We start from the raw sequence: 25513 nt of genomic DNA, 5'->3' as shown, positions 1-25513 counted from the left end.
GGCGTCCTGACCCGGCTGGAGGTCTGCAGTCCACTGGGAGACCTTTGATGCTGCTGGGGGATTTGTGTGGCTGAATTTACAGTAGGATTCAAGGAGCAGGTAAGCTGTGTTTGGTTTCTCTCAGTGGTAGAAAACGGGTGAAAATAATGCAATCAAAACTAATCTGGTTTGGAGTTTGTGTCATGGACAAAAGACGTGAGAAGAGATATAAAGAATGGATTTGACAAGTCAACATCAAAATCAGTATGTGTTGCTGTGTTTGCAACATTTTGCTTTCTACTTTATCTTTCTTTCTTTCTTTCTTTCTTTCTTTGTCATATGTCGTTTTACATGCAGTCTGTGTTTTATGGTTTTGCCTTGTATCTGAAATGTCCAATATAAATAAAGTTTAAGAAAAATTACTAGCTCTACTATTAATGCACAATAAAATTTAACACAAAATTGACACAAAAAAAAAGAAAACTGCAAAAAAAACAAAACAATGTAGTACTATTTCAGGAAGTATTTCTTAAAAATCCAGTGGTAAAAGGCAGAGGTGTCCTCTATTCCCCCCACTGTTGTGAATGTGGATCGTTATGCGCTGCAGTCCACAGGGGAGTAGAGCTCCATTGATTTGAATGGTAGGGACACATCCTGATGACATCATCGCATAGGGACCAGAAAATGCTTCACACACACACACACGCAAGCACACACACACACACACACACACACGCACAAAACACAAAACCCTTTGAAGCTATCCGGTGAAGGCGGAAGGTTTGCGTGCGACATCATCACACAGGGACAAGAAGACGATCTGACACAAACAACAACACAGTCGGTCACAGTCTGAGGCCGAGGGCTGAAAGGGGAAAAAGTGGATCCAGTTCAGTTTGTGACTCTGTGTGTTTTGGGGTTCCGGTGGGTTTCAGTGCCATGGCAGCCTCCTGGAGGTCCAGACAGCATCCTCCACTCTGCCTCATCATCTGCGCCGCTGCGGTTTTGATCCTCGTCCTCTTCAGCCAAGGTGAGTCACCTGCGGTTCCCTTCGCTCTGTAACTTCCTGAGGTGTCATTCGAAAAAGCCAAACACACAATAATGACAAGTTCTTTGCCAAAACACTTACCTGAAGTTCATCACTGAGCACACTGCAAAAACTGACAGACTTGTTAAGTTATTTTATCTTGTACCCAGACTTATCAAGCTTATTTTAGGATTTTTTTTTAGTGAAACCATCTCACTGCACTGGCAGATAATTTTACCGGTTTCAACAAATTTGACTTTTTTTCAGGAGAATGTAACTTAGTAGAAGTGAAATTGCCTTGGAGAAAGTTTCTTGTTTCCCGATTTTCTTCATTGTTTTATGATGCTTTATTTTAATATAAGCCATATTGGCATGAATCAAGTGAAATTTATTGAAACCAGCAAGATTGTTTGCCAGTGCAGTGAGATAATTTGACTAAAAATATCATGAAATGAGCTTGATGGGTCTTGAAACAAGATAAAATGACTAGACACCATCATTTTTTTGCAGTGCATCTCTAAAATCTAGTGGATCCAGTGTGTAAAATTTTTCTTTTTCTCAAATATGGACTTAAATTAGCTACCATTCTTTAAAAAGTACCACAATTTGTTCTCATTTTGTGCTATCAGTCATTTTGTAAGAGAAGGTGTCATGTTTTTCAAAATGTGGATTTCATTTCACTGTTACAAAAATCTGTAACTATCGCGATACGTAGCACCATGTGTTTTATTTCGCTGAACTTGTTTTCCCCACACAAACACACACCAGCTGCCAGGTGTCAGAGGCTGAGTGGAGGCACAGGTTCAAATCCCACTTTTGATGAGCGGTGTTAGTTGGCAATTTACCAATTTTTCCAGACTTACTGGATACGCTGTGTAACTAATTTCATACAGGGCATTAGCTACATTCATATTGCATTTTGAATATATTCTTATTTTTCAGTACTTTTTGACTTAGTTTTAGTTTTTTGTTTGCTACGGCTCTTACTACCTCCGCCAGCAAAGTTATAAAGAGGTTGTTTTCACCTCTCTCTGTCTGTCTGTCTGTCTGTCTCTCTGTCTGTCTGTCTGTCTCTCTGTCTGTCTGTCTGTCTCTCTGTCTGTCTCTCTGTCTGTCTGTCTCTCTGTCTCTCTGTCTCTCTGTCTGTCGCTCTGTCTGTCTGTCTGTCTGTCTGTCTGTCTGTCTGTCTCTCTGTCTGTCTGTCTGTCTGTCTCTCTGTCTGTCTGTTAGCTAGATTTCTCAAAAAGTTAGGAATGGATTTGGCTGAAACTTGGCAAACAAATCTCTCTCAGTCCAAGGATCAGCTCATTAGATGTTTGGTGCTGATCCAGATCTAGCATTTCCACCATTAGACGATTTTTAGCCACAACTGTTATGCTGCGTTCAGGTGCTGGTGGGAAAGTCCGACATCCGGGATTTCAAAGTCAGCGCGGCAGCGTTGCATTCAAGTGCTGCTTTGTGGGAAATTCAATCTAGAATCAAGTATTGTTCAGCATTGGCGGAGGTTTGCGCTCTTCTGAGTGACTTCTAGTTTTACATAAAGCTTTGGAATGAACAAGAAAGCAAAAATGTTACAACCTTTGCCCTGTGATGCAGCTGTAAATCTAATTAACACTAATTTCCCAACAGCTGTAAGACACAGAACCCAGGAAGCGAGGTACAGACGAGACGTCCTGGTCTCAACAGGTATTTCTCTGTCAAACTTCCTCTTTATGTTTGTTTTATTTGCATATTTCTGTGTGATGACTGGATCACTTACTTTAGCTTCCATCGCTCAAAGCCCAAGAAAACTCTTAATCTTGATCTTAAGGTGTAGACAACAACTCATATTACATACAAAACTCCATCAACACAAAGGATGCATCAGTTTACATCTTACTTTCCAACACATGCTGACGAGAAGATGCAGATTTTTACTGACATGTTGTGCTGAAAAGTCACAAACATGTTGAACGCTTCCTTTTTAAGAGTGTAATAATTCATGTATTCACTGGTTTGTCTCAGTCGCTGGTTTGCCTGCAGTACAGCTTATTAATTCATCAACTTACTGTTCCTTTAACTATATTACCCTATGCATTTTATCTTGCTGTTGCTATATAAAGGATTAATTAACCTCAGTTCAGCAATGAGTTAACTTTGGAACTCCAAATTGCTGATGCTATATTAGATACTAACTAGGGTTCGACTGATATGGGTTTTAGAAGGCCGATACCAATATGTTAATTTTGTTGTATGTTGTCAATTTTCATACCAAAAAACTTCAAGTATTCAGTGTTTCCACCAGAATTTTCTTCTTATGGTTAAAAGCCTCTGAAACAGCCTTCAGAGCATCACGGGACACTAAAACTCTCCACTGAAACCAGACTGATGAAAGTGTTAGCAGCTCTTTTTACAAAAACATAAAACTGGCAAAGCAATTAAAATGTCATTGCAGGTTTTACAGACTGTCATGGAGGAAAATCCATCATATAAGAGGTGGATGATACTGACCGGCCAATATTTTATTATATATATATTTCATAAAAGGCCAATATCAGCCCCATATATCAGTCTAACCCTATGTTACTTAGATAACTAACACTACAGTATACTGGGTGATTCTTACATTTTTTACGGTACATCTTTTAATTATATGTTACATTTTGCTGATGCTGCTAATTCCATAAAAGATAATAACGATAGCATCAGCTCCATTGACGTTTTTTCTGCTCTTATTTCCCAGAAATCCCAGCAGAGTACATCGACCCCGCTGCCATCGACCTCACTCCCCTGGTCAATACTTTAATAAATTCAAGCCAAGTCGGTACGTTGTCATAATATCATTCATCTGCAGATCAATTTTGAGTTGTAAATCTTCACTAGCCTCCTTCAAGTGTCTGTCATGATTCAGGTCCGTGTCTCAGTCTGCTGAGGCAGAGCAGCGGGTCAAACTGCCGGCAGAACGCTTATTTCAATAAAATGTCAGCTGTAAAAACTGGCTTTTCATGCGCGCTGAAACCTGCTGTGGTGACTTTTGGTAGAAGAGGCGGGAAAACCGGCGAACCGGTTTTAAAAGCTTACATTTTATTGAAGTAAGTGCTTCCTGGTGGGATTGGCTGTATGCCGAAATTAGCTGTGGACGCTCGCGATTCTGCAAAAGTGTGAAATCATGTTCTGCAAACATTGAACTGCCAGATTTCGGCAGCAATGTGATGTGATACACTGCAAAAAATTACAAGCTGTACAGTGATTTTATCTTGTTTCCAGACCTATCAGCTTATTTCATGATGTTTTTAGACAAATTCTCTCACTGCACTGGCAGATCTGCTGCTTTCAATAAATTTCACTTGATTCATGTATATATAATATGACTTCTTTCAAGAAATCATCATAAAACAATGAAGAGAATCTTGAACCAAGAAACTTTCTCCAAGACAATTTCACTTTTACAAAGTAAATGTCCTGAAACAAGTTACATTCTCAAATTTGTTGAAACCGGTAAAATGATCTGCCAGTGCAGTGAGATGATTTCACTAAAAAAATCCTATATAAATAAGCTTGATAAAGTCAGACAAGATAAAATAACTGAACAAGTCTGTCAGTTTTGTAGTGCATTCTCTCCAACACAAAGTCACACTAATAACCTGGTGACTGGGAATAATCTGAAATCTAAATAATTTGATCGACGTGTTTACATGCACTGTAGTAATGCGATAACGAGGAAAACCACGTTTTTTTATAGGCTTTTTCTGCAATCTGTACTTGAAAATCGATCTATTTACATGAGTTGGATTGCTCTCATTAAGGAAATGATGTAAGCATGTCACCATTTCTATATTTTCACCCATCTAGGAGATGAAGAATGTTCATATTCTTCATTTCAGCGTTAAAAGAGTTTCCTCATCAGTTCAGAAGTGAGTCTTGCTGGTGTCCATGCTGTCAGGTGTTTCCTGCTTACTGGACGTTGTTCTCCATCCGGTTACGTCTGCGCTCAAATGTAAAAAAAACGAAAGAAATCAGACTAAGAGTAAACATGCACCGAATAATTCAAAAGATTGAGCAAAAACCTGCTGTGTTCATCAGGCTTCTCATAATGCAAAAATGGCCTTTATCTGATACGGGAAATTGCATTAGACGGACCGTGATCGCTTTATTAGTGCGCATGGAAACACTCTCAGAGAGAGAGAGAGAGCGAGAGAGGGAGGGAGAGAGAGAGAGAGAGAGAGAGAGAGAGAGAGAGAGAGAGAGAGAGAGAGATTAAATCATAAATTATGTATAGAGTAATTAAAGAAGTCATCTTGATTGCTCCCGCTCATCAATGTTTCCAGAACTTTCTCAGATTAATTATTATATTCCACATCGTTGAATTGACTTAGTTTAGATTTCCTGCACATGCTCACTTGACTCCTAATGTCAGCGTTCCTGGATTAAACCTGTGTTAACGTTTTAATCCGTATCGATCTGAGCTGCTGGTGTTTCACCAGTCAGGACGACAGTAAACAGGAGGAGGAGCAGCTGAGTCTGAATGCTGCTGAATAAACCGCTAATAAAGCATCAGTCCATCTGGTTCTGCCTCTCTGACCCATCAGTCCTGCATACACTTCCTCCCTGCTGGATAATAAATCCCCCATAATGCCTCAAAGAGACATATTTCTCTGGCTACATTCACACTGCAGGCCTTCATGTTTAATTCTGAATTGCTGCTTATATCTGATGTTTTTTTATTTTTGTTTGGATGACTGTTCATATCTGTTCTACGATGTAAACCATATTTGATACCAATATGAACTAACAGCAACATGGAAAAGATGCGTGGCAGAGTAACGACAACAAAAAGACGTCAGATTCTTTTGAACCTCAGCTTCTCCTGCTGGTTTCCAATCCGTTTTTCGTTTTTCGGCATCTGTCTTTGAGTTTTGACTGAACTGAGGACCGCGTCTCCCCAAAGTGTCGATTTTGCTTTCTTACCATCGTTGTGTCTCATTGTCCTCCATCTCTACGAACCAGTAATCCCTTAAAACAACCTTACATGTAGGCTACATTAATTCATCCCTTAATTCATGCAAAATCCCCTTAAAATGAGTTAAGGGAGTTATTAATGGAGGAGACCCCATCAAAACCTCCTTAATCACCCCTTAATGTTTGACTGCTTACTTTCTAATTTAATGTAAAATTCAGGGAGACAGGAACTTTCCATTAATAACTCATTAATAAACCTGTAAACCTGCTCAAAAGGCATAAAAAATCCCTTAATTGCTAGTTTCTCCACAAATCAACCCATGAATAAATCCCATGATACTAACCTTACTTTTTTGAAGCTGTTATTTTTAATGGATAATTCATGTTTATGTAATGAGAAATTAAGGACATTTCAGAGATAAAATTAAGGGGTTTGGTTTCGTAGTGCGTGGGAAAGATGTGCTCAGACGATGCACCAAACGTGTGCAAAAATTTCCTTCGCCTCTCATTCGCTTCCATTGAAAACCACGCAAAGAGCAAATTTGATAAATTGATCAAAATGCCAATAGAAACGCTGCTTTGGGCATGTTGACCTCTGAAAGAAAATCCAACATGGCGGACTCTTTAATCGTGTCAGCGTCACATCATCCAATCCAGGACTGGATGGTGCATTTATGCGCGTAATGACTTGATAGATGTTTCGAAGTTAGCCTAGCGATATTAGCTAACTAGCATGCTAGTAGCTAATAGCTAATTAGCGCCCTCTGCCCCTTGAAATGCGTTTCCTATCATGCATGACATCACATCCTGTTTGGTCTTGAAGAGTGAAACTAATTTGTCAGATGCAGCAAAGCCTTAATGCTGCTGACAAAATTATGACAACAGTCTCAGGTGAATGATGTAATAATTTCTTATTGTCACGGCAACGCTCATGCATTTGAGCGTTCAAAGTCACATGTAGGTCTCATGTGTCAGGATCTGATTTTGCAGCACATGTGGTCCAGATTGGAATAGAAAAACTGCGACTCCATGCAGCTTTTTGCTGTTCACACCGAGTAGAAAACATTAGATCTGAGTCACATGTGAGGGGGGAAAAAATCAGATTTGGACAGTTTGATCTGCAGTGTGAACGCAGCTTTAATGATTCTGCCAGGAGCAGCAGCTGGATCTGAGAGAAATTACTTCACAGTTTATCTTGAGTTGATCTTTACAAGTTTCTGCCATTTGCCTTTGTAAGGTTGAGTTAGACTGAGTTTGAGTTTCCAGCAGAAGTACAGGATTATTTCAGGCCTACACCTTACAAAAAAGTACTGAACTGATTTTTGGTATCAATATTAATTTTGAGATATCTAAAAGTATCAAAAAGTATCAAAAACCTTCAAAATGTTGGATTCTTACAAGAAAAAGTCAAACTTTAATCACTAATTTACCATCACAGGATGAAATGTGGGTATTGGAAAAAAATATTGTTTTATAGCTGGTACCAAATTTGAAGTTTCAAAACCGGCATAGGAAAAACTTCCACCAGTACTGCCATATATTATCCTGATTGATGAAATATGAATTATCATAATACTGAGGTTTGATCTGCTCACACTGTCTCCTGCTGCAGGCTCCCGCCAGCTCTTCTCCCTGCTGAGCGTCACGTCCCACAGCTCCCTGGCGCTGCACAAGCTCACCCTGCTGGTCTACAACAGTAAATACACACATCAGACAGTCCATACACACATCATACACACTCCATACAACCATCTGCCTCTTCTAAAGCTGTCCAGCAAACATTTAGATATGAATATACTACCAGTCAACAGTCTGGACCCACCTGACTGAATGTTCTGTGTTTTTCATTCTCTTAAAGCCATTTTGATCTAAAGGCTTCTGCTTAAATGCTTGAAATTAGTTTCTTAGACAAATATAAATAGTGAAGTTGAGCCTATGTATGAATTTCTTTCCAAAGCCTTTGTCTTTCCATCAAGGCAAAGGGCGGCTGCTTTAAAGAATCTAAGATATAAGATAGTTTTGATTTGTTTAACACTTTTTTGGTCGCTGCATAATTCCATTTGTGTTATTTCATAGTTTTGAAGTCTTAAGTGCTTTTCTGAAATGTGGAAAATAGTTAAAATAAAGAAAAATGTGTGTCCAAACTTTTAGTGAAGATTCTTTTAGTGAAGAATCAACACCAGACCCTGTGGCAGTACCTCCATCTAGTGGTTGGGAATTGTAACTGCATGTAAAACAACTGTGCCTAAACCTATTAAAAAGTATTGTAGGTACACAATAACATTAATCATTGAAATGTCATGAAATTCTGGGCTGCAGGCAAATGAATGTACTAACAATGTACAAACACAGATATACTGTGTTTTAAAATTGCTTTTCCATGTGTTAATATGCAGGTTAATACAGTGGAATAAGACCATTGTAAAGTAAAATCTTTTTTTTTTTTTTTCCATGGGACATAAAGGAGGAATATGCTAGGCCTGTAAAAAGGGCTTGAAGGGCTTGTTTCAGAGATAAAGTGTAAATAAAGTCTGGAACATTTAATATTTCAAAAATATTGCTTAAAATTAAATTAATTTCTGCTCAATGAAGTAGCTAAGGTAAGCAAGCACTGATCAGACTGCTAAAACGCTAAAATATATGCTTTATTGTGTACATCTATATATAAATATGTTGTTTTACTGGAACAGAAGTGAGCGTTTAAAACCAACAAAAGTACTAAAAAACGAAATTATTAATTACAGTCACTAACCAACCACACACATCAAGTTAAAACCTAGCTGCATACTTCATCAGCCAGATTTGTTAAATTCAGATTAGACTACAGTGTGTTACTTTGACATTTTAAATTTTAATTGCTCATTTCTCTTCAGCAGACACTTGGGAAGAAGTTTCTGCATTTGTCCCTCAGGCTTTTTAAAATGGCTCGCTGGCATTTTCTCAGCAGCACCTTGAGGCTCAGAAAGCTGCAAGCCAAATGAAAGTTTTAAATATCAGTGAGTGAAAAAAAAGGCCTTTTTAGGAGCGTCTGCCACTGACTGTTAGACCAGTGATGCTCAACCTTTTTCATATCAAGGACCCTAATTTAGTCCACATTAGAGCCACGGACCCCCATTTGATTAGATTTTGTCTCTCAAACCCAAATCTGAGAATATTTTTATTGTTAGTCCCATGACTATCTGTATAGAGAGATAACAGAGAAACTATGATCAAAACAGTCATTCTTCTACATTCTCTAATTGTGTTAACTTCTTGTAAATTAAATAATGCTGAAGTTTAAAAATTCATCAGTTTATTGGGGGACCTCCTGGAGCCCCTCAAGGACCCCTGGTGGTCCCCGAACCCCATGCTGAGCACCACCGTCTTAGACTAATGACAGTCAGTATTTCATTCAGGATCTGATGCACAGGAGCATTGCCTCTATATTCTGTAAAATTTTCAATCCTAATCTATTTATTTAATGGACAGTGCATATTAATTAAATGAATTTTAATTTAGAAACCAAATGTAAATATGTAAATTTCCATCTGTTGTCCCTTGGCAGGTTGGTGTCACAGTTAAAATACATGTCGCAGTTTAATGAATTTGAATCTGCATAAAATAATTATAGTATAACCTATTAAAAAGATAGGAAGAGGGAAAAAATAGGGATAAAAAAAATATCTAATCATGTCCTGTCACCACTAATTCAGTGTTGTTTTCTGTTTTGTAGTTTCCAGCTTCAGAAGAATAGAAAGCAACATGTTTCGGAGGAGATACTGCTACTGCGTCACTAATGAGACCAACGACCTGACAGGTAGGAAAATACAGATATTTGATCCCGTACTTTATAGTAAGCAAGTTTCTTTGTAAACTTTGTAAATGCTCTACATCTTTACATATGTCACATGTAAATGTATATATAAGTCATTACTGTACTGTGCAAAAGTCTTAGATTTTTTATACATATTTTGTTTTTATATCAGCCGATCTGCTGATATAAAGACCAAACAGACTGATCTGAGTAATGACTGGTGATGAGTGGTAACTCATGTGAAGCTGATGCCATCCACACAGAACTGTTTTCCCTGTGCAATATTTTATGTAGTAATGTATTTCCAACACTAGAAGCCAAAAAACATGGTTCCAAATCTGTTTCATTGGATTTTTCACCAGACTTTACTGCCATTCTGCTGGATGTGATGGGCAACTCAACAAGTTATCTGCAGGAGCTTTTCAAATCTTCTTCAATATTATCAGGTACAGTGGACTGGACTCACAAACTGGAATCAAAACCTCTAAAATGTGCCATAGATGCACACATTCAACTGTACTGTATTATTGATAAGGTACAGCCAACTGTCTGGTCTCTCTTTATGCCTGTAAGCATTACAAAGTTATTTATTCTACAATTTTAGTGTCTTGAGAGCTACAGTATGTATAAGTCAACATGGCTAACGTTATGACAGAACAAAATTGTTTAAGTGGCACTTGGCATCTCCATGTGTAGCTTCATACTGTCTGTTATATGATATCTTTTCCTTTTCCTTGGTTTTCAGGCTGTTCCTAACAGTGTTAAATGCTTATGTCGTCTCTCTCTTTATCTCAGTAAGCCAGAGGAATAATTCAGACTGTATATACATCTGTGTGATGGCGGGCCAAATGCGTAAGTAGCTGGTCCAAAGTGGATCTGTGTTTTTACAATGTGATTTCCCATCAAAGTTCAAATAAAACCACCTCTTAAAAACAATTTTTACGCTAAAAATATTTATTCTGTGTACATTTAGCAACAAAATGAAAGTTGAGACAACGTCCGTAGTCGTCCAGAGCTGCTGCCTGCATCGTTTTGTGAAATCAGGACCTAAATATCTTTCTGATATCAGTTCAAGATGTTTTGTGTGTCATATTGTGAAAGTTATGTGCTCATTTGGGTTGATGTTGAACTTGGCTTCCTCCTGCACGTCACCGCCCATGAAATCCTTGCTGGGTAGAGACTAGATTTTATATAATTTTGATCTATTTTATTGTTGTTGCACTGGCCTGTTTTATTCTTCTGTAACTCTGTTTTTAATTCATGTTTGCCATTTTTATTATTTATCTTAATGGCTTTTATTTTTTACTGTTTTATTGTCTGTAAGGCACTTTGCAACTCTGAGAAAGTGCTACATGAATGAAGTTTGTTATTATTGTCATTTAGGAAGACAGAGACAACGGTAAAGAGTCAGTTTGTGAATGTGGTTTTGTCTGTTTTGTGCAGAGAAAGACCTTCCTCAGCTGTGGGAGGTCGACTCCATCACTCCACTCTTCAACCAGACGATCATAGAAGGCCCACACAGAGGTTCGTCTCCAACACTCACACTTTTACACACTATTGATTACTGACACAGCAGCAGTAGGGCGGCCTAGTGCTTGTAACAGTCAGAAATAGGCCTACTGTCTTTTGGAACATTGTTTCGTTGCAGTGACAGGGTTAGGTCACTGGGTGGCGCTCCTTGTTTTACTGAGACAGAGATATAGCAACAGGTATTAGGTTAGTAACGATTTAGTACGTGTTACACTATATTAATCTACACATGTACACTGCCCTCCAAAAATTTGGGGACACCAGATTTCTTTATTTTTACTATTTTCCACATTTTAGAATAATAGTAAAGACATCCAAACCCATGGAATTATGCGGCGACCAAAAACGTGTTAAACAAATAAAAACTATCTTATATTTTAGATTCTTTAAAGTAGCCGCCCTTTGCCTTGATGGAAAGGCAAAGGCTTTGGAAAGAAATTCATACATAGGATCAACTTCACTATTTGTCTAAGAAACACATTTCAAGCATTTAAAGCTTGAAATGTCCCTCTGGCACAGAGGTTGCAGTGCGATATTTTCAGCAGCCAGGTTGAAAAAGGAAGCAATGCCACAACTCGGCAAAGTCTGTTAAAGTCTCCGATCCTCAAAGCTAGTCTTCTTCTCTCTTGAGAGCCAGCATCCACAGGAAAGAAATCCTCTCAGAGAACAAGCCCACAAGCTCACTGTGATGAGCAATTGCACAAAAATCCAGGTTTAAGATAGCCGACCTCATGTTTCAACAATAGAGCCAACAGCCAGGGGAAAAACTACAAAGCTTTCCATGTATGACTTCAAAGCGATTGGACCCTGTGCATCAGTTGAAGAAGTTGTGGGCTCAAGTCCGGTTGTGACTCTTCAGTTCCAGTTAAGTTTTGAAAGCTGACATCCAGAGGAAAGAAAAGCGCTCAGAGAAGACTGTTGTATTCTGTCACAGCGTGTCTTAGTACAGGATATGTTACCTTAATCTGTGGGAGCCTGGCTTAATGGGATCAGCAAACTAGTCAGAAGTCAGTAGATTGTATGTTTAAGTCCCCTAGAGGAAAATGTTTAGTTTGTGATCCAGCACTAAGATGAGAATGCTAAGCAAGCTAAGCTACGCTAGAGTTCCAATCAGTAGCTCAGAGGAATAAATTGTTTCAAAGAGTCCTTTGAGATTGTAGTTGAAAACCCCACGTCTAACCTATTTTTTTCTTTTTTTCTCTTTTTGAGAGCCACTATCGAGAGACATTCAGAAAACAAGTTCAGAAGCTGAGCCTACCGAGATAAGTAGAGACACAAAGTTGCTGAGGTTCTGCCTTTGATAGCAGCCGGCATCTAGTGGAAAGATTGAAAAGTTCTCAGGAAACAAGCACAGAAGCCAAATGACCCAGTGGCTCAAAGTGCTAGACAGCTGTCCGTGCATTTCGATGTTCTGGGTTCAAGGGTTAGGTCCACTTTCCATTCTTAGGTTGCAATAAATTCTAAAAACCAACATCCCGAACAAAGACAGAAAAGCTCTTGAATATGACCCAGTGGCTCAAAGAGCTGCACAGCAACTTGAAAGTCTTGAGGTTGTGGGCTCAAGGTTCAGGCCCTGCTTCAACTCTTTGGTTTGCAAGAAACTTTTTAATGGCAACATCCCAGGTAAAGACTGAAAAGCTCTGAGAGAAAGCTTTGAAGCAGATTGACCCAGTGGCTCAAGGCACTGGACAGGTACATGAAGGTTTTGAGGTTTTAGGTTCAAGCCTGAGTAAATTTTGAAAGCTGACACCCGGAGGAAAGACTGAAAAGCTTTCAGAGAAGAGCTTTGAGTATGAAGCGACCTGGTGGTGTGACAGTTTTCTCAACACAGACACTGGAAACGTCTGTGGATGTTTGGTGGTTCGTTCAATTCTCAATTGCTCTCCTCAGAATGTGTTTTATTAAATACACATGGTGACAATAAAACATTTTAACTAAACGTGGTCTTTGCCAGATCTTGACAATGTTGGGTTGAAGAAATATACGGTCACTAGTTTATTTCATAAAACATAATTTGGAAACAGCAAAACAGTGAGTGGGCATCCCTTCCTTTCTAAGTGAAGAGATTTAGCATGTGGGTAAACTCTCTTTTGAAATGCAGAAATAGTTGCTGCTTAGATTTTCCAAGTAAATCAATTCTTTTGTCCCTCTCTCTCCCTCTCGCTTACCTTTTATCTGTCTTTCCTTTTCAAGTAGGTAATATCTCATCTCACAAAGTACCTCTTGGTGAGTAAGTAAGCAGAAGCATAAAAAGCTCATTGAACCATCTGTTGTAATCTTCAAGACACTAACGCGCCATTCCCCTTTTCCAAATATCTATTTTAAAACTCAGGACAGGACCAACTGCCCACGAATGTGAGTCAGATCTCGCCATCTGGGATGAGCGCCATGCAAACCAGCAGAGTCCAATCGACTGCACATGGTGAGTCGCAATGGGTGGCCAGTGTTCAAGTTTGGTTCATTTGACTAAAGCCTAGACACTACTGTTCAATCTGACATTTGTAATATAGGCAATTAGCTGCTAATATTTTGTGACTTACAATGAGTGGATAACAGTAGATTAAGTTTAAATAAGTTCCTGGATAATCAGTAATACCTATGGTTCGGACAGACATTTTTTGAATAATAACATAAAATAATGCTGAAAAAAATAAATTAAAACTATCAAGAAACACCATCACATCCATGATTGAGCAATCGATGGCACCAAATAGTCTCTGTCTGTGACGTTTATTGCATTCAGCCTGTCCTTTTAGTCCTATAGTCAAATTATTCTTCAGCTAATCAATTAAAGATGCAAGGGAACAGAGTGCACAGCACCCATGTGGTCGAGCAGTTCATGTGGTGTTTGAGTTGATCGTGTCTGAGGACAGAGCACAGACAGGTTTGGTGGTTGTGGTTGGCTGATCTCCGATCTTGCAGTGTGGCCACTCAACCCAGCGTGACGCCAGCAGCGCGAACCTTTGAAGCTGGGCTTTTTTGTAGAGTATAAAACAAATTAGTCAGATATGTTTTTTAAAGGCAACTTTTTCTGCATTTGTTTCATCAGTTTCATCTACAACTGTGGATGGAACAGCTACAACAACACCATCGACCACCGCTTCCCAGCCAGTAGCAACAACTCAACGATCTACAACCTTCAAACCGTTGAGTAGAACTACAGCCAGATGGACAGCGGACAGACCGGCTACAGCAGCTCAGACACAAACAACAGGCCACATGCCCACAACCGCAAAACTAAGGACATCAACTATTTTTCAACTAATCACAACCCCAACGCAACCCAGTGTAACCACACACCAACCAATCACAGTTGGGCCAATTAGTACTGCTGCACTACGAACCACAGTTACAGTCCGATCAACTACAACAACCCAACCGACCACAATTACACCAACCACGATGTCAACTAAACTCACCACATTTATACCAACCACTAGTTCAACCCAACTGACTACAACTAGGCCGACACGCCATCCAACTACAAGTACAAGCCAACCAACTACAAGAACAAGCCAACCAACTACAAGAACAAGCCAACCAACTACAAGCACAAGCCAACATACCACAAGTACAAGCCAACATACTACAAGAACAAGCCAACATACTACAAGTACAAGCCAACATACCACAAGAGCAAGCCAACATACTACAAGAACAAGCCAACATACCACAAGAACAAGCCGACATACTACAAGTTCAAGCCAACATACTACAAGTACAAGCCAACATACTACAAGTACAAGCCAAAAGGCAACAGCTACAGCCCAACCAACAACTACTGCAGTTCATCCCACAACACTGTCCCCTATCCATCCTACAGTCCAGCCTGCTGCGGCTGGCTGGACCGCAGGGCCTTTGAGCACGAGAACTACAACCACAACAGCCACCCAGACTGTGGTCACAGAGAAACCAGGTAATGATCTACAATTTTATCAGGGAGGTAGCGATTGAATCATTATTTTATTTTACTTGTATAGAGACATTGCTGCTGCATCACAAATCTCCTAACAGCCATATCTGGCGTCATCACAGGAGTCTAATGGAGAACTGTCTGTAAGCAAAATAACGGCTAGATATAACAACTCGAGCTTCATTGCAGCTTCGTTGCATCAGAATCTACTTCAGAAATGCATGATAGAGGAACCCATGAAAGCAGAAATAGTCAATATTAGCGTTGGACGTAGTTAAAGCCAATCATTTTACACCCGTATTCATTTTCACGTTAGACTGAAAGGGGGCGGGATCCAGAATCTGTTTGGGCCAAAAAATGATGTCACGCTTGAGAGATACTGTTGTAACTTGAGAAGAGTCAGCTCAGCTAACCTGAACAAACAGCTGGTTTTGGATTTGCAAGATAGCTAACTAGCCAGCAGGCTAATTTAGCAAAACAACCAATGTTAATGCTAACATGCAACTAGGCTACTAGCTGCTCACGCTACATAAGTTAGCTAGTGTTGCTAATCAGATGTGGCTACAACAAAACAGTGATGGCTCGCAAACCAGATGCTATGGTTAGCTAGCTAACAAGCTGATATTAAATAAAATGTTGCCTTTAAATAAATGTTAAATACAATATACCAAAAAGCTCACATTACTTTAAAGAGGAACTAAACCCCAAACCCAAATCTGTGTAAAGCCTGACATAATGGTAAAAAGCATGCTACTGAAATGGCCATCTGCTATTGGCTGATCTTTGGTACCAGGTGATGATGTACACAACAACAGGTGGTGACATCAGATTTGGGTTTGGGGTTAAGCCAGGTTGGTGAGAAGAAGAATGGGGTAGACTCAGAGTCTCAAATCTGCCTCTATACTGGGGTGGGAACATTTTTTTTTTTTTTTTAAATCAAATGACGTGTTTTAGGACAGTTGTCCTTGAGCACAGCTGCATCTCCAACTGAACACCGGCTGCTAATTTTAACCACTGGAGGGCGAACTGAGCCAGCAGGTTTACTAAGATAAATATAGCATCAGCACATTTGTGCTCAAATGTTGACAACATGACTGTCATTGTTGTATTTCATAATACATATTACTAAATACCAGTTTACAACTAAAAAAAAAAGTGTTTTAGTGTGGATTTACTCTTTAACTATCGGGATTAAACAAAATTATTTTCTGGTTTGGTGGGAAAGCAAGAGGAAATGCTTTCTGATGCCAGGCAGCTCATATGAAACTGCTGCTGTGTTCCCACTGTAATTACCTCAATTTCATCAAGTGTCTCTTGAAACACTCTGGAGTAGGTTTAGGTGTTAATGAATTTATAGACTTCTACTGTATTAAAATATCATTGACAAGACACCTAATAGAATTTTTGGATTCAGGACAAATAATTAGAGCCATTTGTTAAATAATTACTGTAGATAGTTAACTGCCACCTTTGCTCTGCTATGCTGGAACGATTTGGCTTTGGCTCCTGACTCTGTTGACCTGGCATAGAAAACAACTGTAATCATATCAGCTCTGTTCAAAGTAATTTCTGGAGAAACCACGGGTAGTGATTCAATTTTAGCCTGGGGAAAGGTGTGTTGTGTGTGTGTGTGTGTGTGTGTGTGTGTGTGTGTGTGTGTGTGTGTGTGTGTGTGTGTGTTAGAAGCACAGGAGGGGGAGAGAGCCATGCAGCAGACTGAGATAGTAACCATGGTAACCCAGTCATAGCCCCCTTATGTGAAAGCTTTGATGGTTTTGAGCTGCAAAGGTTAAAAGCAAATTAAGGCCATATATTCTCTATTTATCTGTCTTCTACATGATGGCTGGCCCGTTAGGAGGCTGCTCTCAGCAGGGAGTGGGGATTTGTTTAAAAAATAAAATAAAAAAGGAACAGAGGTACAAAGGCAAACAGCAATACAGGCAGTGTGTATAAGGTCAAATTGGGTTTCTTAAATAGAAAGGTAAAATTGTGGTGTAATTGTTGAAGAGTTTGAAAATTAAGTGAAGGATCTATTCATCTATTCAAAAATATACATACATTTAGCAAATTGATTAATAATAGATGATATGATTATGTATGTTTTTCACCCAATTCCAATTGACTTCATTGGTTAAATTGCATGGAAAGAACATTAACAAACATTATGTTAATATGTCATGTAATTATCATATTTTCAAAATGTTCAGAGAATGTCACCTTTTGACTCCATCTCAAGGTCAATGTTACAATATAGGTAAGCTGTCTCTTGCCCTCCTATATTAAGACATTCTCCAATTCATATATATATACTAATGATCCTTGTATGAATGAATCAGCAGGACAGTATCTGATTTATTCCCATTTTCTCATTCAAAGGATGTGTTAAAGTCAATGTAGGAAAATGATGAATGCTCACATTAAATGCCCTTAAGAAATAACAAGTGAATGTGTACATTTATCATTTCCCCAAATGAACCCCAACATACTGCAGTGCTGCAGTGACCAAGACAGCCAGCAGATGGCAGTGACGTCACACTGCTGAAACACTGCAGCTCACCCTGCGAGTTCTGCCTGGCAACAAACAGAAGGCTCAGGCATACTGTGCAATTTGTCATTGAGTCATTAGTGTGCGGTGCAAATGGGCAGTTCTTCACGTATAACTGCACATTGGTGGCATCTCTACACAGTATGTCATGTCTGTGTTGTCTGTGTTGATATTCATAGATGGTCAGTGATGTTTCTCACACACACCTTTGTTTCAGGTGGCGCAAATTGCTAATCCATGCTGGTTGTGTGCACACTTCATTTTTTATGTCCGAGTTAAACGCCAGTGTCGCTGCTTTTGTGTCATCTTTTGTTAAATTGGAAATAGCTGCACATTTACATGATAATTTGGGGCGGGTGAATCTGCCACCTGCTGTGCTGTGATTATAATCACACTGAATTAACAGCAGTGAGTTGTGTGAGGGGAAATAAAGCAATTTGGAGGTGAGGATAAAGACCAGCTTCCTCCTCTGGGAGACACACAGGAGCAAATGACCAGCAGCCACGAGCCAAATGCCGCTCAATTTCTGCTTAAACTGTAGCAGCCACTTTGGCAGGTAACCAACCATCATTTGCAGGTCTTATTCTATTAAAAAAAACTTTATGGCTAAATAGTTAAATAGTGAAAGTGGCTGGTGAAGTTGCAGCTGGTGGACAGAAAAGTTTCCTGCCCTGGCCCCAAACACAAGATAGGGATTACAACAAGGGGAAGTATATGACTGAAATCCTTATTTGAATATGTATTTTTATGGTAATTAGGCCCCCACATACCTGCAATGCATAAATTATGATTAGAATGTATTACCACCGGTAAATCCTGTGATGGGAATTTAAGTACAGAAAATGACTTTATGCAAAATTAATAGACTGAAGGAATTTGAAAGATGTGTGTTGTGAAGCTAAGATGTTGCTGTCAGAAATGATGATTTATTCTATCCATAAAATTTCCAAAGCGTTGCCCCACTGTGGCTTTTTGGAGGTTAATCACTATGACTTTCCTTTACGATTTCACCTGCAAATATACCTGCATAACTATCTTTTTCATTTTAAATAACTTCTTAATTCCTTTGGTTATGTTTGACAGATTATGTGTCTGTCTGCCTTTGTGAAAGTGTATCAGGCAGCCAATCTTAAGAGAGATGTTCACCACAAAAAGTGCTTGTTTATGACTAAAGCGTCCTCCCCTGTGTTGAGAGGCTGTCCTTGGAGGAAGCCGGAGGTGAGTGACGGCTCCATCACCAGCAGCAGCAGCAGCAGCAGCACCACAGTCAGCGCTCACAAGCTGCAGCCCTGCGTCCTCGAGCTCTGCAAGTTCTTCTCCCAGTGCCTCTGCCGGCCCTACAGCTACAAGACACGGATGAAAAGGTACTGCGTTCCCACCAGGCATTCACACTTTACATTTCAACATTTGGCTGACACTCTGGCAGATTGGAGTTTTAGCTCTACAGATATTTCTCAGAGCTGCTCTGGAGGCAGAAATAATCTGATTGGTTGAGTTAAACCTCAGTGGGCGGAGCCAAAGAACCATATTTTCTTCTGTAGTGCAAGTTTGCTAACTGGCAAACTTAAATGACAGAAAAAGGAACTGTTGTCAAAATATAAATAAAAAACATGAATGGCAATGGATACTCTTTTCATTCTTTCACATTCATTCCTGACCTTGGTATTCATGATGTTGAAGGTCAGCAGCTAGCTAACTAGCTAACCTAGATAACTTAGTATGGATAGATTGCATTTTTTCAGTTAGCAGCAGAGCGCTAGGCTTCATAATATTAGCTTCCTCCTCTCTTACCTCTTCCTCTTTCACTGGGCTTCAGTCTAATGTTAAACTGTGATTGTTTGGCTCCACCCACTGAGGTTTAACTCAACCAATCAGGTTATTTCTGCATCCAGAGCAGCTCTGCCTCCAAGAAATGATTGTATAGCTAAAACTAAAATGTACTACACTCTTACCCAGAGAAACGTACAATGGGTGAAAAAGTAGAGGTTCAGTGTCGTGCTCAAGGACAGTTCGACACATGGGCATGCTTTACATTGCAGCTTTTTGTGTGTGTGTGTGTGTGTGTGTGTGTGTTTGGGGGGGGGTTGAGCTTGTGACCATGTACAGCCAATCAGAAAATGTGCTTCAGTGAAACTCAACTGTGGTTCACAAAACACAGAGCGAGGAAAAATACAGAATAGGCATCTGAGGCAGAAATAATTGGAGGGACAATTCATCCTTCATCTGATACTGAGAAGACTGTCTCCCCCAAATCTCCCCTGATGCTTTGACAGGACACATGGCATTTGATTGACATGGTGTTACCTTTCTGCTACCAGATGATCTCCCTAACCTCTAGACCACCCTGAAGTCCATCATGTGCCTCATTTATAAACGGTTCTCACTCGAGACCCGGGTGCTAAAAGCCAAACCTGAGCCGAAGTCATGATTTAAAAGGTTATCTTGATGCAGTGTTTTTTTTTCATCTTGCAGATACTGCGATGACAGCCACCTCTGGTATGAAAAACACACTTCCGAGGTCTGCCGGAGGGTCAGAAGAGTCTCCTTCTCAAGAAGTAAGTCGACTAGAGGAAGGTACAATCAATAACAGCTGAGGTGAGGAACTTAGCCACTCCGAAAGCACTGTCAAAGTAAATCCGCATCACCTGCCAAGCAGTCTTTACGCTGGAGTCTTTCCATTTTTTGAAGTGAACCCTTACTGAGGCTTCACAGATCAATGAGCTTTCTGAGAGCCTCGGGCTTCAGTCTGCAAGACAATCCACTGCAGTCGTAATTTGGTTGAGAGCCGCACAACCAAGGACAGCCAAAACATTGCATCACTGCGTCCCAGACCATGGTCAAATAGTGTTTCCAAATAATTCTGAGCGGTTTGTTTTGTACGTGAAGGGAGTACCAAATGAATGGAGTTTATAGGAGAAATTCAGGTCGCGTCTGGGAAGCTGTCAGTCATAGAGAAGTGTATTAAATGTGCAGCACTGTGGATCTTGGAGGTAGTTGCAGACTAAATGCAACTTGTTTTCCCGGCAAGATTGCAACAAATGATACAAATTTAAATGAGAAGAGAATGAGAGAGAAAGAGGAGAATCATTGGTCAGAACGGCAAACATTAATCAAAAAACAAATAATTGCATAGGCTATACATGCATTCCTCAATGCCCTACACAGTCTAATTTGTTGTTGAAATACCTTTAAAGGCATTAAAAGGAGTTTCAAACAAATCAAGGAAGGGCTCCATCTCCATGTTTTTTAAAAGAGGAAGAGGTGTTTGCACTTGTGCCGTAAAATGTGCTTCGGTAAAACTCAACCTTGCTCCTCAAAACATAAGTATATACAACATACAGTCGTCCGAGGCAGAAATAATTGGGGGAGGGGGCACAAGTCATCGTTCACCTAATACAGAGGGTGACTTGTCACCCCGTCTCCCCTCAGTCTCTGGGTCTGACCTCATTAGAGCAGCGTCTCCCCAGCAGCCGCTGAGCTCCAGCACCCAAACCTCCAAACTAATGGGCGCCGGGTCGGAAGAGACGCCTCTCACTGCGTTTGACACAATATCATCCAGAGCAGATCCGACCACACAGGCAGGCTGGGACTCACATGGAGCCATATGAGTCCTCCCTCCGGCCATAATTAGGCCTTTATATGTATTTTTAGATTTGATTTTGTTACCATTTTATTTGAAATTTACATAAATAGCAGTGAAAGAAAGCTTGAAAGGATGAGTGTGCAGGTGAGGTTGAAGCCCATAAGGTTTATTATAGGTCTTCACCTTGACAATAAAAGACAGTACAGACAATGTCTATTGACAGTGTTTAATGATTGGGTTTACAGCATTTAATTACAGTCTCTCTTCCCCCCCCAACCGCCCCCCTCCCTCCTCACAGACCTGAAACAGAGATGCCTTGCAAGGATGTGCAATAAACTGTAACCGAAACAGAGAGACAGCAGCAGGATCCAGACACAAAGAGCTGTTCATCGCTGCAGGATGAGACAGAACGTGATCCACAGGACAACCGTCTCCACACAGGTCCTCAGACTGCACAGACTGGAACCTGCCTGCTGTCCAGCTCCATGAACCTCAGTCCTTAGCACTTTTTGAATGAAGTAGGTTTGTCCCGCCTACATCGACCATCCGATCAGGTTTGTCGGACAGTGTCTGTCCGAATGAACTGCTGGTGGATAGACTTGACCAGACCGATATGAATCACCATGCAGATTAAAAAAGTGCTAAAGACTGAGATTCATGGGGGCTGGACACCAGGCAAGTCTGGAACTGGATGGAAAAAGAATTTGGCCATTCCCAGGTCTTGATAAGTTTGGAAATGTATTTAAAAAATATTGTTGTACTGTCACAATATACATAAAACTGCACATTTTCTGTGGTTTTAGACCCCCGTCAGCTCACATATTCTGACGTGTTGCTGTGAAGAATAATCTTCATCTGTACATATGTGATATAGTTAGTAGGGGCAAGATGGCTATCTGCGTATATCATACTGAACACCAAAATCTTCAAATCAGATGAAGAAGTTAAGGTTTGGATGGGATTTTGAAACTGAATCTGTGTAGGACTCCTGTCCTCGTTTTGATTTTGCTGTTGTAGAACATCCTGTTCTTGTCTGAATTTAATAAATGTCTGATAATCGTCCCAGCTGCTCCTGGTCCGTCTCTCTGATGCTCCTTGTGTATTTGACACCAGACACATGACAGCAGCCTCTGCCCTGAACTGCATGTTTACCTCCTGACACATCTACATCAAAAGAAACCAAAATATAGTAGAGAGCCAAGTAGAGAGAATCAACATCAACATCACTCAGTTACTAGTCATTTAACACTAGAAAGGCCATTTGCTGATTTGAATTTTGGAATTGAAGCTTTCAACATGCCCCTCCATGACTTTTCCTAGATTTAATTTCTGTACAAACAAGTTTTATAACGTTTTCAAAATCATGCAAGGAAACAGCAGTTATTATATTTACCCCCCTCAATTAACTTCTTGTTGGCCCCAAAATTCATTGCCTTTCTAGTGTAAATAGAAGAATGTCATTGATTTTATCATTTGATTCTACGACAATACTGATGGTGTTCCCTAGTTTAGTTGTAAATCAAATTAATGTTCTCAGAGTAGCCTCACATATGTAATATGACATTTTGGGCTTTCTGGTAGAGAAAACTTTCCCCACCTAAAACTCCAGTTTTACCTTGCTGCTCTCCACAGCACTTTGCTATACAGTCTAACCATTACTTTCTCCATGTTTGTCAATACATGAGCCTCTCTACCCCAGTCTCCCCTATAGATCATGCTGTGCACCTGTCCCACACAAAGCCCCACTATCCAGCCCTTCTCTGTCATTAAACCCACGGCTACTGTGCTTCATCGACTCTCCGCTGTGGGGAGCTCATTGATCTGAAGTCCTGGGGGGGGGATCAGATAAGGGCGGGTCGACCCTCAGGTCATCGATCTCGCCCCGCGGGACAAAGGCGACTCTGTGGGTCTCCTTGTCCGGACCTCCCTTCACCTGAACGCTCAGGCCCAGCGGCGACGATGTGACCCGAGCGAGGCCTAACCAAATACCTGGACAGGAACCAAACTATGATAAGCTCTTGTTCTGGTGTCACCTGATACCCAATAAGACGTGCACTTAAGGGGCTTAAGGCAGGACCCCCCTCACCCCCTCACCCCCCACCCCCACCTCCACCTCCACCAGCCAGGACTTGATAAAACAGAGGACTTTGCGGAGCGAGGATAGTTGTGTTCTACTACAGGGGAACTCGACTGCTTACAGGCCTCTGACCAGTATAAAGGCTTCCTACTGTCTGTGTATTAGCTGTGTCTGCAGGCTCAGGTCCATCACAGCTGTGTTGGATCATACACAGTGTCACACAGGCTGCCACTAACTCTTATTCAATGAATCGCAGTGAATAAGCCACAGCTGCTGCAGCCACCGGAAATAACAAGGTAAGAGTTTTGTTCGCTGTTTGCTAGTTTGTTCAACATTTCACAGTTTGGTCTATTGTTGCACTCGTTGTAAGTTTTCATCGTGATACAAAAAGTAATACACCATCATTTCGTATGATACAATTACAATTTACAATTTCCCATGTGGCAGGCGCTTTTATCCAAAGCGACAGAGGTGCCACGAGGCAGTGCATAGAGTGCATAGAGGCAGATAAAGAATTTATTTATTTTTATTTCATTTTTTTTTTTTAATTACACAGTCCATCAGGTGAGAAGGTGTTCATTAAAGAGCTGGGTCTTTAGCCTTTTCTTAAAGATTGAGAGGGACTCTGCGGATCGAATATTGTACACCATATTGTACAAATCAAGTGGAAAAAGTAGGCGGAGCTCATGTGACTCAGGTGGTAGTTTGACACTGAAATAGTGCAGCGAAAGTGTGAGTTTTCATTTTCAACGGAAGTTTTTCTTATTTTACCATGTAAAGTTGTTTTTGTTGCCTAATCTTAAAGTGGAAGAGCAAAACTTCTGCACTTACGTCCATGTGAGTTTCTTTATTAAACTTGGCTAACTTTTTACGCCTAATTATTTAAGGCAAAAGTTTTAACCCTTGCTTAACTGTTAAATTTTCTTTATTAAAGTTGCGTAACCATAACCATAACCTTAACCCTAACCGTAATCTTTAACCCAAGTCATTTCAGCGAAGGTTATGTGGCTGGCCATGTGTAAGCATGGTGCAAATCAAGGGTGCGTACGTTTTTGTTTTTGTTCTCGCCTAACATTCGGCAAACACAATGAGCGCAGAGTTTGTTTTGGTGATTTTGGTGCAGTGGTGCATGTGGTGCACGTGGACAACTGACATGAAGACATGTGCATACTGACATGCTGCACATGGTTCAGGTAAAGGTAGAACAGGACCTCACATAGACATTTATCACTATGTATACAAAAGATTCATGCAGCATGGCTTACAGTAGAAACATACTATGAGATATTGTACTACTGAGGATAGAAATGCAAATGTAATGTTTTCGAGTGATGGAGACTGGGCATCAGATGGTCTGATATCTGTTCAGTTTCCAGAGTAGAAATTAGTTTTAATCCCATTCCACACTGAGAAAAACCTTGTTGAATAAGGCATGGCGATTTCAATGGCGCTGCAGAAAAATGCTTCAGTGACACACGCACAATTTATAGATATAATTTTACTGTAATTTGTAGAGGTTCTTTCTAAAATGGATAGGATTTGTTGGATTGACAATATTGGAACTGTCACTCATGGAGTAAGCTGTCCTTCGCCGACTTGAGAGATGAGCTTGTGTTTCCAAAAAAGACTCTTCTCTCTAGAGATGGTTTAGAGTTTTAAAGGTCCCATATCATGGAAAACAGGATTCCCCTTGCATCTATGATTATAAAGGAGTTGGATGTGCTATCTAAACATTGTGAAAGTATCAAAACGCACGGTCAAAATTCAAGTCAATTCAAGTACCAGAGGTGTGACCTAGTCAGTTTTGCTAAAGTCCCAAGTCCATGTCATTAATGTCAAGTCTCAAGTCTAAATGTAGAACAGCAAGTCAAGTCAGAACAAATCAAGAGTCCAGTATCAATTTAATATCTTAAAGAAAACTAAATATCTAGGACTTTTCAATGCAATATGGTTTTAATAGGATAAAAACTTGGTAAGAGCATCATGAGTTTGATTTCTAGAATCAGTTTCAACTTCAATAAATTCAATCATTCCATACAAATTCAGAAAACAGAATTTAAATTCAGTCGTCCGCTGGAACAAATCTCATCACTTTCAATCTAAGTCATTTACACAAACACAAGATCTC

At 40.1% G+C, this 25513-nt stretch overlaps 1 protein-coding gene across 1 annotated transcript; it reads left to right on the top strand.

Moving 5' to 3' along the window:
• The first annotated feature begins 918 nt into the window (after positions 1 to 918).
• Positions 919 to 21650, top strand: hhla1 (HHLA1 neighbor of OC90). Its single transcript, XM_078287579.1, has 15 exons — positions 919 to 1009; positions 2636 to 2692; positions 3729 to 3809; positions 7557 to 7640; positions 9657 to 9740; positions 10100 to 10183; positions 10533 to 10589; positions 11181 to 11261; positions 13605 to 13689; positions 14317 to 14418; positions 14555 to 14671; positions 14798 to 15183; positions 18921 to 19089; positions 20198 to 20280; positions 21607 to 21650. The coding sequence occupies exons 1-15, from the start codon at positions 919 to 921 to the stop codon at positions 21648 to 21650; spliced, it is 1605 nt and encodes a 534-aa protein (XP_078143705.1).
• The last annotated feature ends 3863 nt before the right edge of the window (positions 21651 to 25513 follow it).

The sequence above is a fragment of the Centroberyx gerrardi genome, chromosome 13, assembly GCF_048128805.1.
Source record: "Centroberyx gerrardi isolate f3 chromosome 13, fCenGer3.hap1.cur.20231027, whole genome shotgun sequence".
In the NCBI taxonomy this organism is placed as follows: Eukaryota; Metazoa; Chordata; class Actinopteri; order Beryciformes; family Berycidae; genus Centroberyx; species Centroberyx gerrardi.
The sequence above is the reverse complement of the archived record's forward strand: the minus strand, read 5'-3'. Positions and strand labels throughout refer to the sequence as shown.